Raw genomic sequence first — 14,755 nt, 5'->3', positions numbered from 1 at the left:
TCGACATGCGTTTGCGTCCACCTTTGGAAAACAAGCTTGATGAGTGCATGCATGCATTCGCAAAAAATAGTACTACTAGTATGAATCAGTAGAAACACCATCCGTTGCAAGCATGCGTAAATCTTAATCTACTCCCCGAGTTCTTGCGAGGCACCGTCATACTGAAGAGGTCCCCAAAATTTAGCTTTAACACAGAGATAAGGAATTTCACCAAATCAACATGGTGAGAAATCACACAAAAAATGGACCATAAGATTCGATAAGATTAATTTCCATGCATTTGCTAGCTACAAGACCAGATTTCAATCCCCAAAAGTTGATCTAGTACAGGGTAGCATGATTGATTAGACACTGGCGTATATATATATAGGGGCGGCTAAGCAAATCTTAAAGCCTAGAGTACTAATTTCACCGATGATTGCATGCACAACAAGCGCGCCTCGCACCGCATTGCATCGCATGCACTCGACATCACGCCCTGCGGCTGCGGCCCATCGCAGACGGCGCTGCCACGACCTCCATGAACGGCGGGTACTGGATTACGTCCTGGAGGAGCCCCTGCGGCAGCACTGGGAAGTCGCCCTCATTCTCGTACCCATTGTCGCCGGCGCCCCAAGAAGAGGATACGCCGCCGAAAGCCTCGTGCCTCTCCTGGTTCGGCAGCCAGATCAACGCGTCAGGTTCGGCAGTGCGAACATGGTCGCGCGGCCGCCTGCTCGCGTGGGAGCCGTGCACCACGTCCTGCAGCAGCCCCGTCTCCGGCGGATCTCGCCCTTGCAGGACGCCGGCCCAGTCCCAGTCGTCGTCGTCGTCTTCCACTCCGGGAACAGACGACGCCGAGGCCGTGGCGGTGTCTGAAATGGTGACCGTAGCGGCGCACGAAGCAGCGGGACGAGGCGATGGTGGCGTCGGTATGGGCGGCGGAGGGGGGTTGACGTGGGAGTGGCCGTGGCCGGCGTGATGGAGGAGGACGCAGCCGTGCGGGGAGGAGCTCATGAGGTTGTGCAGGATGAAGGTGTTGAGCTGCGCCGGCGGATGCGCCTGCGCCGTCGACTGGCCCCACGGCCAGTACCCCGCCGGCCAGGAATCGACGGGTGCGGGGAAGTTGGTACGCGCCTTGGCTCCACGCATGAAGCGCGCGGCGACGTCGTAGGCGCAGGCCGCCTGCTCGGCGGTGTCGTACGTGCCGAGCCAGCGGCGCGCTTTGGACGCGGGGTCCCGGATCTCCGCCGCGAACCGGCCCCACGGACGGCGCCGCACCCCGCGGTACTGCATGCCCGTCGGAGACACGTCGCCGGACGCCAAGGAAGAACGCTTGCTGCGGTGGCGGTGTGCGTGCGCGTGCGTCTGTGCGGCCGCGTCGACGTCCATGATGTCCACGCTGTGGAATGGCGATGTGCTTGGTTGTGTTGGGACTTGGGAGTGTGAGGGGATGATGAGGCGCGGGGGAGCTGCTTATATAGATGGGGCGATGGGCAAGACAAGGAATTTCTTCTTCTTTTTGACAAAATACACCTCGAACCACTTGATATTGACTTTGTTGTGGTTTCTAGGCTTGGCGGGTTGCCATTTCTCAATCAATTGAAAAATGGCTATAGCTCAATCGATGCTCTTTTAGAAATGAAAATCGCTACTACTCCTACTTGTTTTTCAATCTCGAAATGGCTATTATTGCTGTCTTCAGTTCCTCAAAAAACAAATACCCCCTCCAATACAAATTAATTGTCGCACACTTGGTATGACTTTATAAAGTTATCTACTCTATCACTAAGCTCTCTAGGATTAGAGCAACTCTAACAGACTTTGCATCCCGCCGGCCCGCAAAACGCGTTTGCAGTTCGCGGAAAACGGCCTTTACGGGCCGGCACGGACGGCCACAGATGTAGATCCCCAAACGGATTCATATAAAAATATATTCACGAAATATGCTTTTTTTACGGGCTAGTTTTGAGGGGTCTGCTTTTTACGCCGCTGCATCCTGCATCTCACCGGCCCACAAATATCAAATCCAACATAATACAACATAATACAACAAACGAAAGCAAAATAAATAATTATTCAAATCAAATATAGTACAATAACCATTCACATTATAAATAATTATTCAAATCACCGAAGCAAACTTAAATAATGTAATACAAAACTTGTCGTGAATACAAATACAAATGAATACAAAAATGAGTCACTGTCCAGCCCTTTGCCTATGGTGCTCGATGAGATTCTTCTGAAGTTGAAAGTGTGTGTTTGCATTTTCAATCTCCTTGTATGTCTCAAGAAAAGCTCTAATGCGGTTAGGGTCTCTAGCTGGTTTCACACGGCTACCCACATTGTTGTAGAAGAATTCCAAGTTCATTCCTCTCTCATCTTCAAGAATCATATTGTGAAGGATAACACAACATTTAATGATATTTTTCAACGTTCTCTTATCCCCAAAACCAGCAGGACCACGGACAATGGCAAACCTAGATTGCAAAACACCGCTCGCAAATATCACAAAACAAACACTAACCAGAGGCGGATGCGGCGGGTGATCCCGGGCGGCGACGAGGGGGCAGGCTCGACGGTGGTCGATCCCCGGCGGCGGCAGCGATGAGGGGCGGCTCTTCTCACCGGATCCGAGGGGGGGGGTCGGTGCAGCGTATCGGCGCGGGAGGGTGGGGGACGGCCCCGCGACGCGATTCCGCCCGCAGATTTGGCCGGAATCACCGGTGGTGGACGGGCGGAAGTAAGGGCGACCGGCGGCGGAAGGAGGTGGGGAAAGGCGCGCGGGCTGAAATGTCCCTCCCGCCAACTGCTTCTCTATGATGCGGGGCACCGCAGCGGCGAGATAGAAACCCGCATATTCGCGGGTTGGGGCCGATATTTTGCTGCGCCCCTCAAATTTTTTTGCGGGCCGAGGCGGGATGTCGGGTCTGATCGGGCAGGTTTTTTTGCCCTACCCGCATTTTGGCGGTTATTTTGCGGGTCGGGGCCTGATGCGGGGTCTGCTAGAGTTATTCTTAGAGGCCTCTCATTCAATTGAGGTAACCAATTTAGATTTGGATCACCAATTTTGACCGAATCAACAATCTACCACTCAATTCTTTTAATTGAGAATGCTATTTTATTTTGGAGCTCTTTCATTCAAATGAGAAGTTCAATATCGAATTTGGGTCATGATTTTGACTGGGTCAACAATTTTTTAAATCAATCAAAAGCAACCGGCCCATAAAACCATACCAATCCCACGCACCCGCATCACTTAGACAAAAGACGTGACAGCATGTGATATTGTAGCAGCAATATAGTACATGCTGCCATGAACGCGGAAAATTTCCCACATAAGTATGAGTTGATTAATCGACAACACAAAATCACACGACGAAAGGCCTATCAAAACACCGCATTATATGAATAAAAAACACACACTCCATCATCTTCCCCACTAACCAAATCAAATACTCCCTCTGTTCTAAATATAAGGTGTATTAGTTTATTAAAAGTCAAATTCTTTTAACTTTGACAAAGTTTGGAGCCAAAAATATCGATATACACAATACTAAATAAATGAAATATGAAAATTCATTGCATAATGAATCTAAAAATCCGATTTGACATTATGGATATTGATATATTTCCACAAAAATGTGGTCAAACTTAAAGAGGTTTGACATTTCAAAAAACTAATGCACCTTATATTTTGAAATAAATGGAGTCAAAAAACGAAAATCCAATGACATCAACGACGCAGCAAAGCGCGCCCAACTCTTATAGTACTACACTAAGTGTACATCAATTAATATGGATAGGAGGGACTAGTTTGCCTTTTCTTTTCTTTTTTGAATATAAAGTATCAAATTCTCTACTCTTTATTTTTTGAGATTATGCGGAGTTCTTTTTTACTTTATCTTCTACAACGCGTATATCAACATCCAAAAATAGAGTTTATTTAAGACTTTAGTCATGTACCTTTAAAGATGACCATATATATCAGGTCGGGCTTAGCTGCACTGAAAATAAGCCCCAGATAATCTGATGTGGAAATAAACCACCGAGAGTAAGCTAACTAGCGACAGAGCTATCCACAACTCAGAGGGGGGTTGGGGGGGACGGTTGTGGCCCGCCAGCATTGGACCATAGTGTGAAATAAATTTTGAGGGGATGGCCTAGAGGAGATATTTTTTAATCGAAAGTGTTGTGCGCATGATACTCCATGCACGATTTGCACACAGCATGATGTGAAGCCACACAGATTAAAAAAGAGGGGCAATCCAATGGTGTAGATGAGATGTCGTGTGTAGATCGTGATGGAAATCGTCGTGTGTATAGCAGGATTCTTTTTTAGCATCATGTACCCCCCCCCCCCCCCCCCCCAAACACTCATATCTTAGCCTTGCGCCCCCTCCCAACCAACAATTCTTTTCGGTTCCTGTTCTTCAGTTTAAGTTGTGATACACCTGATGAAAAGTTTGTAATGGCCTTGGATTGTAACTATGTTATGACAAAACAAATCTGAGTTTTCGCACAAAAAAATGATATTGAGTTAATTTTTAGCTTTTTGCCGCTCTATGAACATAGAAGCGATTTTCAAACATCATGAAATGTTACCATGGAAAAAGAGAAAGATCATTGTCACATATACAAATATCATACAAACGACATGTCTCATATACGAGTACTTGAGAATATAACATAAGAAAAATCTTTGAAGTATTACATGGTTCTCCCAACAAAAGCATACACCATAAAGCGAACAGTCAAGAAAAGACACTCACAAGAATACAATGATGTATGGTATCCATATGTTACCTTCATTGCTGAGTGCAAAGTAATGAGAAGCGCTCTCCTCGTGATTATAAGATCCATTATCAACCGTGTTGATCCGCGGATCACTTAGTTTGCTCTCACGGTTGAAACGTGGATCACTTAGTTGTGAAGCCACGCACATGCAGTAATTATCTTTGTTTGCCTATCAACTTTGCAGCGTGTGACACTGAGGAGGATTCACCGTTTCTTCTGTAGAACACCAAAGCTCGTTCGATGACGTTTTGTAGCGATGAATGTTGTTTGAAGGTCTCGTTTCCCCCTCGTGACGGTACTTGTTGGAAATCAGGTACGTATACTGATGTCCATTATATATTTATATGATGCTAGATATCCAGCTCTCCGTATAAAACTCAAAGAAATGAGTTCTTTTTCCAACACACTGTTGCATCGCGACCAGTTGTACAGGTAGCCGGTAAAGCTTCTTTGATTCAAAGGATTTTCAAATGCATTTTGAAAGTTTGGAACCCTTATGCAAATTTTCTATCATGTGTCGTTGAATTCGTATGATCGAACTTGTTGTTCTGTTACAGTAATTATTATTTTTCTCTAAAAGAACAGAATTATTATTCGGCCGGGGTGACTATTAAGGCTAGTCATAGTGGGAGTAACTTAGCTAGTAACATAGCGCACTTCAAATTTTTTTTGCTTATATGGCAAGTAATTAATGAAAGATGGTAACATAATATGTTACTGTAACATAACGCTTTTCAAGACAAGATGAGTCTACAAGATAATTAATGAAGCCATCTAAGTTACTACTATTATGTTACTTTGCATTATGAAGATGGTAATTTAGGCTAGTGTCATATGCATGACACTAGTTTAAGAGGGTGCTTGGATCCAAGGAACTATTTTTAGTCTGACTAAAAATAGTCTCTTTTAGAGGCTAAAGTTCCAAGCACCCCTGACTAAAGAGAGGCTAGGACTAGTCTTGAGGCTAAAATTTTTTAATCATAGGAAACCTACTAAAATATGTATTAGCCCTCTCTCTCATCATTTAATGCCTCTCCTTTAACACATGTGAGTTATGGATTGGAGGGTTTGGAGGATAATAAATGCTTAATAACTTGAGTTTAGTCTCTTTAGTATTTGAATCCAAGCATGGGTGAAGTTAGCAAGTTTTAGTCCCATTACTTTTAGTCATGGGACTAAAACGTATCCAAGGACCCTCTAAATTACTTCCCACTATGACCAGCCTAAACGGGGCTGCCGCTGTAGCCACCCAGCCGGGGGGCGTGTGACCAATGGACGCATTGCAGCTTGGTTAACTGCATGGGTATTCATCACCTCATCATTTGCTCGCTCTTCCGGCCACTGCATGCGTGCCTGCCGCCATTAACTTTCTTTCCGAGCTCGCATCGGGCCCGAGCCTACGGGCTACGGCACTAGTGCCCCTGCCTGCGCGTGCGCCAAGCGGGGGAATGGAATTCGCCGCCGGGAGCAGTGCTTGGCAATTTGCATGGCTAAATTAGCTGCTGTGCACAGAAGTACATTAATTGTTACCATGCTGCAATTTACTAATAGTATACAGGCGTTTCAGGAGTAGCGATTTACCTACAATCGACAGTAACTGTAAAATTAGTGAATCTAATACTTCCTCCGTTTTTATTTAGTCCACATATTAGCTTTGGTCAAAGTTAAACTTTATAAACTTTGACAAAGTTTATAAACAAAAATGTTAACACATACAATAATAAAAAAATACCATTAGATTTATTATCGAATGTACTTTCACATCATATAGATTTGTTATGGTAAATGTTTATATTTTTTATATAAACTTGGTCAAACTTTACAAAGTTTGACTTTAGTCAAACCTGCGGAGTAAATAAAAACGGAGGGAGTACGTGTGCCACGAGCACATGGCAACTCCGGACGTTTTTTATGGCAAATTTAATGACACAAGAATGTCATTTTAATTGTCATGGCAACTTTCCTGCTTCAATTTATTTTTCACAGAAATTTATCGTGTGTCACTGTAATTTGCCATCCTTCTGTGACTGAAATTGCCATAAAAAAATTAAGGCCGAAGTGTCACGCACTTGACATGTGACACTTATTATTTGGAAAAATTAGTGATTTGTGTTAGAATAAATCCGAGGCGCTCCGTCGATCTACCAAGGACCAATCAATCACACGAGCACGATACCGAAATTTGTTAACGAAGTTCATCATTGTGACGCCCCCGATTCAATCGTACACTAATCATACACGCAAACGTGTACGATCAAGATCAGGGACTTACGGGAAGATATCACAACACAACTCTACAAATAAAAATAAGTCATGCAAGCATCATATTACAAGCCAGGGGCCTCGAAGGCTCGAATATAAGAGCTCGATCATAGACGAGTCAGCGGAATCAACAATATCTGAGTACAGACATAAGTTAAACAAGTTTGCCTTAAGAAGGCTAGCACAAACTGAGATACAGATCGAAAGAGGCGCAGGCCTCCTGCATGGGATCCTCCTAAACTATTCCTGGTCGCCGTCAGTGGGCTGCACGTAGTAGTAGGCACCTCCCGAGTAGTAGTAGTCGTCATCGACAGTGGCGTCTGGCTCCTGAACTCCATCGTCTAGTCGCAGCAATCGAGTAAAGAAAGGGGGAAAAGAGGGAGCAAAGCAACCGTGAGTACTCATCCAAAGTACTCGCAAACAAGGAGCTACACTACATATGTATGCATTGGTATCAAATGGAATAAGGATATCATATGTGGGCTGAACTGCAGAATGCCGAAATAAGAGGGTGATAGCTAGTCCTGTCGAAGACTACGTGTAACGCCCCGAGACCGATGTGCCAGGTGTCCTCCAGTTATTCGTTGTCGTTGTCATATCATTTGCTTGCGTGTTGCATCTTTCCATGTCATCATCTGCATTGCATCATCATGTTTTCAAAACTCGCATTCGTTCGCGTCTCCCAGTTCCGTCCGTTGTCCGTTCTGAGCCCAGACACACTTGCACGCGCCCGCGGCATGTCCGAAATAGTATTTTATAAGTGGCCGGAAAATGTTCTCGGAATGGGATGAGAGTTGGCGTGTGGTCTTATTATAGTGTAGGTAGGCCGCCTGCCAAGTTTCATCGCATTCGGAGTTTGTTTGATAGCCCAACCGTTAAACTATAGTGGCATTATAGCCGAGCACACGTCGGACGTTTTCAGTCTCCGAAAATTGTGGCCGGGCCTCTCTCTCCCCTCTTCTCAGCCCATCTCTATCTAGCACAACCCACTAGCCCACCTATCTAACCTCCCTCCGCTCCGGGTCGTCTGATCGAGATCGAACGGCTCCGAAACGGCCTCAAACCCCCTAACCCTAGCCCCCTTGCCTTATATATACCCCCTCCATGCCATTTTTGGCATCCCTAGCCCTCCACCTACCTCTAGCCCCCCTCCCCTCAATTTCAGCACCGAACCCCTCCCTGGCCTCCACTTGTCGCCACCGCCCTTGGCCTCTTCCCGCACCGCCACCTCGCCGGCGCCACATGGCGCGCTCCTAGTGGCCAGCCGCCACCGCGTGGTCACCCGCAGCCAACGGGACGATGCCACGTCGCCCCTGGCCTCCTCCACTCCGCCGCTGGACCGCCAGGCCCGAGAGGGGCCCGCGGAGCCCATCTGCCGCCGCCGTCGCAGCCCACGCGCGCCCGCGCGAGCCCGGCCTCCCGCTTCCTCCTCGATCCCGACCTGGATCGAGGGACTCTACCCCGCTGCGCCATCTCCTCGCCGCCGACAAGCTCGCCGGAGCCTGCTCGTGGCGGTCACCTCGGCAGCAGGCCAGTGCCGCCCTCGCCTTCCTTTTTTCCCTTCCCGTTCTCCTTCCTCCCCTCACCGGATCTCTCTCCCTCGCAGCTAGCCTCCACCGCCAGGGACGCCGGCCTCGAGCTCGCCTTCGCCGCCGGGAATGGAGAAGGGGCCACCAGTTCGTTCGTCCCCGTGCTAGATCCGGCGCCCCGAGGTTCCCTCGCCAGGATCTGCTCGTTCCCGATCTCGCCGACCGCGCCCATCGTCGTTTCCCCGCGTGCCACGCTCGCCGTAGTTCTTCGCTGACCGCGCCTGCGTCGACCGCACGCGCCTGGGCTGCCTCCCTTTCAACCGTTGACCGCGACACAGCTCCAACGCCAGCATGCCTCCCCAGATGCGCTCAACTTCTCCACAAGCCGGCCCAGGAGGCCCAATGTGAGCAGCCCAGTCCCAGCAGATTCGGCCCGTCTCTATTTTTTTTTCCTGTCCAGCGGATTTAGCTATTTTCCCTAAGAGTGCCAGTTTTGCAGAAAAGTCCCTCTAGATCATGCATTTAATATCTCCACAACCGTGCATCGGATTAAAACAATTTATATATGAAAGTTTCTTAAACTTTTGTGTAGATTAATAATATCCAACTTTCATCTATGTTTGAAATGTTTAAAATGCTGTTTGAGTAAATTTGCTCCTATGTCATGTTAAAATGCTTTAATTCATAACTATTTAACCGTAACTCGGAATTTAATAAACTTTATATGTAAATGGGGTAGAATTTTGCCTAGTTTATCATGGTGACATTGTTTTGCATGTTAAACAACTCTAAAATATGGTTTAGGGCAGAATAGGACCTAACCTAATATATGCACATGAGGAGTTTCCGGATTTGTTGTTCGTTGCTTCCGGCCTCATTTAACCTTGACTAGATGTGTAGTTTCTTTATGCTTCATCTCTTGCCATGCTAACAACATTTAATCTTGTTGGGTACATAAACGAGAGAGAACTAAATAAGTCATGTGGTGTTTTCTTCAATATGCAACTCTGTTGCATAATGAGCTCCACTTAATTTGTAGTGTTGTTTGTGCACTTTGCCATGCCATGCTTCATTAAACCGGACATGCATCATAATTGTTTATGCATCATGCCATGTCTATGTGTTGGTTGTTTACTATGTTGTTTGCTTCTTTCCGGTGTTGCTTCTTCGGGTTGGTTCCGATAACGTCGTGTTGTGAGCATTCGCTCGACTTCGTCCGTTTATCTTCTTCATGGACTCGTTCTTCTTCCTTGCTGGATTTCAGGCAAGATGACCATACCCTCGAAATCACTTCTATCTTTGCTTGCTAGTTGCTCACTCTTTTGCTATGCCTATGCTGCGATACCTACCACTTGCTTATCGTGCCTCCCATATTGTTGAACCAAGCCTCTAACCCACCTTGTCCTAGCAAACCGTTGTTTGGCTATGTTACCGCTTTGCTCAGCCCCTCTTATAGCGTTGTTAGTTGCAGGTGAAGATTGAAGTTTGTTCCTTGTTGGAACATGGAGATGTTGTTCCTTGTTGGAACATGTTTACTTGTTGGGATATCACAATATCTCTTATTTAATTAATGCATCTATATACTTGGTAAAGGGTGGAAGGCTCGGCCTTATGCCTGGTGTTTTGTTCCACTCTTGCCGCCCTAGTTTCCGTCATATCGGTGTTATGTTCCTGGATTTTGCGTTCCTTACGCGGTTGGGTATAATGGGAACCCCTTGACAGTTCACCTTGAATAAAACTCCTCCATCAAGGCCCAACATTGGTTTTACCATTTGCCACCTAGCCTTTTCTTTCCCTTGAGTCGGCCGGCTCAAGGGTCATCTTTATTTAAACCCCCGGGCCAGTGCTCGTCTGAGTGTTGGTCCAACTTGTCAGCCGCCGGTGGCCACCAGGGGCAACTCTAGGCTGGCCTACTGGAAGTTTGGACGATCCGATGTGCCCTGAGAACGAGATATGTGCAACTCCTATCGGGATTTGTCGGCACATTCGGGTGGCTTTGCTGGTCTTGTTTTACCATTGTCGAAATGTCTTGTAACCGGGATTCCGAGTCTGATCGGGTCTTCCCGCTAGAAGGAATATCCTTCGTTGACCGTGAGAGCTTGTGATGGGCTAACTTGGGACACCCCTGCAGGGTTATGAACTTTCGAAAGCCGTGCCCGCGGTTATGGGCAGATGGGAATTTGTTAACGCCCGGTTGTAGAAAACCTGAAGTTGACCTTAATTAAAATGCATCAACCGCGTGTGTAACCGTGATGGTCTCTTTCCGGCGGAGTCCGGGAAGTGAACACGGTGTTGGAGTTATGCTTTACGTAGGTTGTTCTAGGATCACTTCTTGATCATAGTTTCTCGACCGTGCTTTGCCTTCTCTTCTTGCTCTCATTTGCGTATGTTAGCCACCATATATGCTAGTCGCTTGCTGCAGCTCCACCTCATACCTTTTACCCTTCCTATAAGCTTAAATAGTCTTGATCGCGAGGGTGCGAGATTGCTGAGTCCCCGTGGCTCACAGATACTTCCAAAACCAGCTTGCAGGTGCCGTTGAACCATGCAGATGACGCAACCAAGCTCAAGGAGGAGCTCGATGAAGATCTTGTCCTTTGTGTTGTTTCGTTCTAGTGGATCAGTAGTGGAGCCCAGTTGGGGTCGATCGGGGACCTTGTCGCATTTGGGGTTCTTCTTTTATTTTGGTTCCGTAGTCGGACCTTGATTGTATCTGTTTAATGTAATGCTTTATTCATGTAATTGTGTGAAGTGGCGATTGTAAGCCAACTATGTATCTCTTTCCCTTATATATTACATGGGTTGTGTGAAGATTACCTCACTTGCAACATTGCTTTCAATGCGATTATGCCTCTAAGTCGTGCTTCGACACGTGGGAGATATAGCCGCATCGAGGGCGTTACAAGTTGGTAATCAGAGCCTTCCCCGACCTTAGGAGCCCCCACTGCTTAATCGTTTTTAGCAGCCGTTGTTGAGTCTAGAAAAATGTTTTTGAGTCATTTAGGAACTATATATCGGAGAGTTTAGGAATTCTTTTTACTCCCCAGTCTCTTCATCGCTCTGGTAAGGCATCCTGACGTAGAGTTTTGACTCTTCTCTTCTCAAATTTCACTAAAAAAATTTTTAGGATCACGCGGGTATCTTGGAATCGTTCCGATGGTTTTGTGACGAGAACATTGTTCTTGGTGCCTCCTGTCTTTAGGGGTTGTGGCAGTGTCCCGGGGAGTTGAGCTCCGAGGTGTTGTCGTCACAATTTTATCGTTGCAATTCTGGAATACCTGAGTTTAGTACGCCGACATCGAAAATCTCTTTTATGCAGTTCGTTGGTGAGATAACCTCGACGCCACCCAGTACTGGGGCGGGAGTTCGGGAGTATCGCCATAACTTGTATAACGGATGCTTTTCGAAGGTTGAGATAGATGGTTTCCAAAGTTTTTCTCGGTTATGTGTTGAAGGATGGATACAGCTGGATGTAGGATTTGTTAGTTTGCGTGAGATATTATGCTTCCTCTGTATCCCCAACACCTGATTGCATAACCGGAAAATTTTGGGAGTTTCATAGGTGGGAATTCAAGTAGCTCTTAGGATATCTTTCCGACAGATGTATGATTTGAAATTGGGGTTCGACGTCTAGTGGTCCGCCTATTCACGGTCGGTTTTACAGTGGTCTTGTTGTGTCTTAAAGAGTCCTTGGCTATGCCGACTCAGGGACGCTTCGTATGTCATGTGCACTGCCTTGTACATGATGGTGTTGTACGATCGAGCCCGTGTAGGCCCCACCGCGAAAACTTCGGACGAAATCTCTATCATATGTTTGTTCCGGCTTATTCTGCAAGCCAACCTTTTGTTTTTGTTTTGAGTTGTGGTATTCGAGTTGCTTCGAAGTTAAGTGTTGATTCCATAACTTTTCCAAGTAGTGTTCTCATATTTCTATGTGAATACTAATCCTTCATGATAATCGAGATTGTCATGTCAATCCTTTTCAACCGGTGTGTTTTCTCCTCAAGCGGTTCCGTTCATTTTCAACGTCCGCAAGATCAATTATCAGTTCTTCTCAACATTGTCCTTTTCATCCGTCTCCAAGTTGCCTTTGTTTTTCCCGCCCTCCCACCCTTGTTTCTTCAAGGACTCATATATCTTAATCAAGTATCCTCTTACTCTTGTGAAGTCTCTCCATCCTTTTCCGTCAATATTTTTATCCGATGATTCTCATGAAGATACTAACGGAGCTTCTAGTTCATCATTCTTCGTTTCTTTTATCTTCTCTGGTGGTTTCAAGTCAAGATTTGTTGATCTTACCCTTTTCCTCATTTCAATGCCTTCTCATACCGGTGCACCTCATAATAATTCACTTCTCGCTATTCATTTGTTCCGGCATGCTCAAGTTTTCTCAAAAGGCTCGTCTTGTCATTTAAGATCCTTTCAAGCTCTTTCGAGATTGTTATCTCATTCATGTCATTTAATTCAACCGGTGCAATCTCTCTTTTAAATCATTTCAACAGTGTTTCTTTTGAGTGGGCCCTAACCCACAGGTCTTTTTCCAGGATCTTACCTGACTCTTCTAATTTTACCGGAGCTATCCTAAATTCATTTCAAAGTTGACGTAAGAATGATTCATCATCTGTCATATGTTTTTCTCCAAGATCTTTCAAATTCTTTTCATCGTTGGCTCAACCTCTTCGTTTTTATTCTTCCGGAGGTCTAAACAATTCATGGTGGTGTTTCTCATCGTCATTCTCAACATTTGAAGACCGAAGAAGAGTTTCTTTTAGATCTTGCTCCATTCTCTGCCATCCTCTCATAATTGTTTTTGATTGTGGGAATTCTTTTCACCCATCTGGAACAATTCAAGAGTATTCTCAGTTTGTTATCCGGAGTTCATCAATTCAGAGTTATTCATTCACAGCTTTCAGCTATAGTTCTCCAAATCTTACCGGTGCTTTGTTCAAGTGATCTCTAATCAGTTCGTGATCCCTTCGTTCTCATGTATCTAGATTCTCTCAAGCATCTTCGTTCTTTTGCAAATTCTTCCTGGTGATTCGTTATCTTTTATTCATTCTTTTTCAATTCTTACGGTGGTTCTTCCAAGGTTCTTCTTCCTTCGTTTATCATATCAATGCATTCGTGCTTTTCCAAATCCTACCATTGGTTCGTCGAAGATCTTCCCAAGTTGATGCAATATCTATCTTAATCCTCTCTACAAGAATAAGTGGTGTGCCAAATCCATTGTTTTGTCATCAATTTAACTTGTGAAGGATAAAGCATAATGTAATTCTTATTCTTGTTTCATCAAGTTTATTCAATTTATTTTTCCGGAATGGTTCATCATATCACATTTATTGATTCGAGATGCTTCATCTGTTCTTTTTCCGGAGTTCCAACCTCTTTCAATCATATTATCACGGGGATCTCTATCTAAATCATTGTGAGGCTTCAATCTTATTCTTTCCACCAGTCAATTATTTTGGATCATTCTTTTATTACCGGAGTTCTTCATGAAGGTTCTACATGATGGATTCATCAAGGATTTAATTCCTTCTCGAAGTGTTCATCGACAGTCTTTGCTAAGAAACTCAAGCTTTCATCATCTTGCTATCCGGAGTGCAATTTTTTCTCCCATATCATTGGAGGTGGTATTATGTCATTCTTGATAATTTGAGTTCATGTTTCATGATTCACATGTTGTTAAGAATGAGGTATTTTAAACCCATATTTTTCTTCCATGGAGTTATCTTGGGCTATATTTCACCTAAAACTTTCCCTAAGGATTAGTCCTATTATGGTGATTATAATTGACCCAAGTTCTTCTTTATCCTCCTGATGAAATACTTTCTCGTCTCCTTGTTCATACCAATCCAATTCTTTTCCCGTGAGTGGCAGGTTTTCACCTCATAATTTGAGATGTACTCCATAAGACCATATCAAGATTATTCTTTTCGTTGTTGGTTTTCCAACAACTCCGTTTTACCATTTGTTGTAAGCGTGCTCCCTCAAGATCCTGTTTCCCTTCGCTCATTCCATTCCATTCTATTCTTTTGTTCCGGAGTCATGGTGATGTTGCTCTTTTCTCTCATCATCTTGGATAGTGTTCTTTTCGTGCCTATCCATTTAACCGGAGTGTCGTGTCCTCTGCTCAAGCTCTTTTCTTCCTATCTAGTCTTTCATCTCTTTTCAACCGGAGTGCT

General features: G+C 45.2%; 1 protein-coding gene across 1 annotated transcript; it reads right to left on the bottom strand.

The window, feature by feature from the left end:
• Positions 1-255: 255 nt before the first annotated feature.
• LOC125517274 (uncharacterized) lies at positions 256-1,420 on the bottom strand. The gene has a single exon (XM_048682457.2). It carries the CDS (start codon positions 1,369-1,371, stop codon positions 472-474), a length of 900 nt encoding a protein of 299 aa, XP_048538414.1. The 5' UTR covers positions 1,372-1,420; the 3' UTR covers positions 256-471.
• Positions 1,421-14,755: the final 13,335 nt, after the last annotated feature.

Source organism: Triticum urartu, chromosome 6A (genome assembly GCF_056163025.1).
Source record: "Triticum urartu cultivar PI428250 chromosome 6A, HENAU_Tu73, whole genome shotgun sequence".
Lineage (NCBI taxonomy): Eukaryota > Viridiplantae > Streptophyta > Magnoliopsida > Poales > Poaceae > Triticum > Triticum urartu.
The sequence above is the reverse complement of the archived record's forward strand: the minus strand, read 5'-3'. Positions and strand labels throughout refer to the sequence as shown.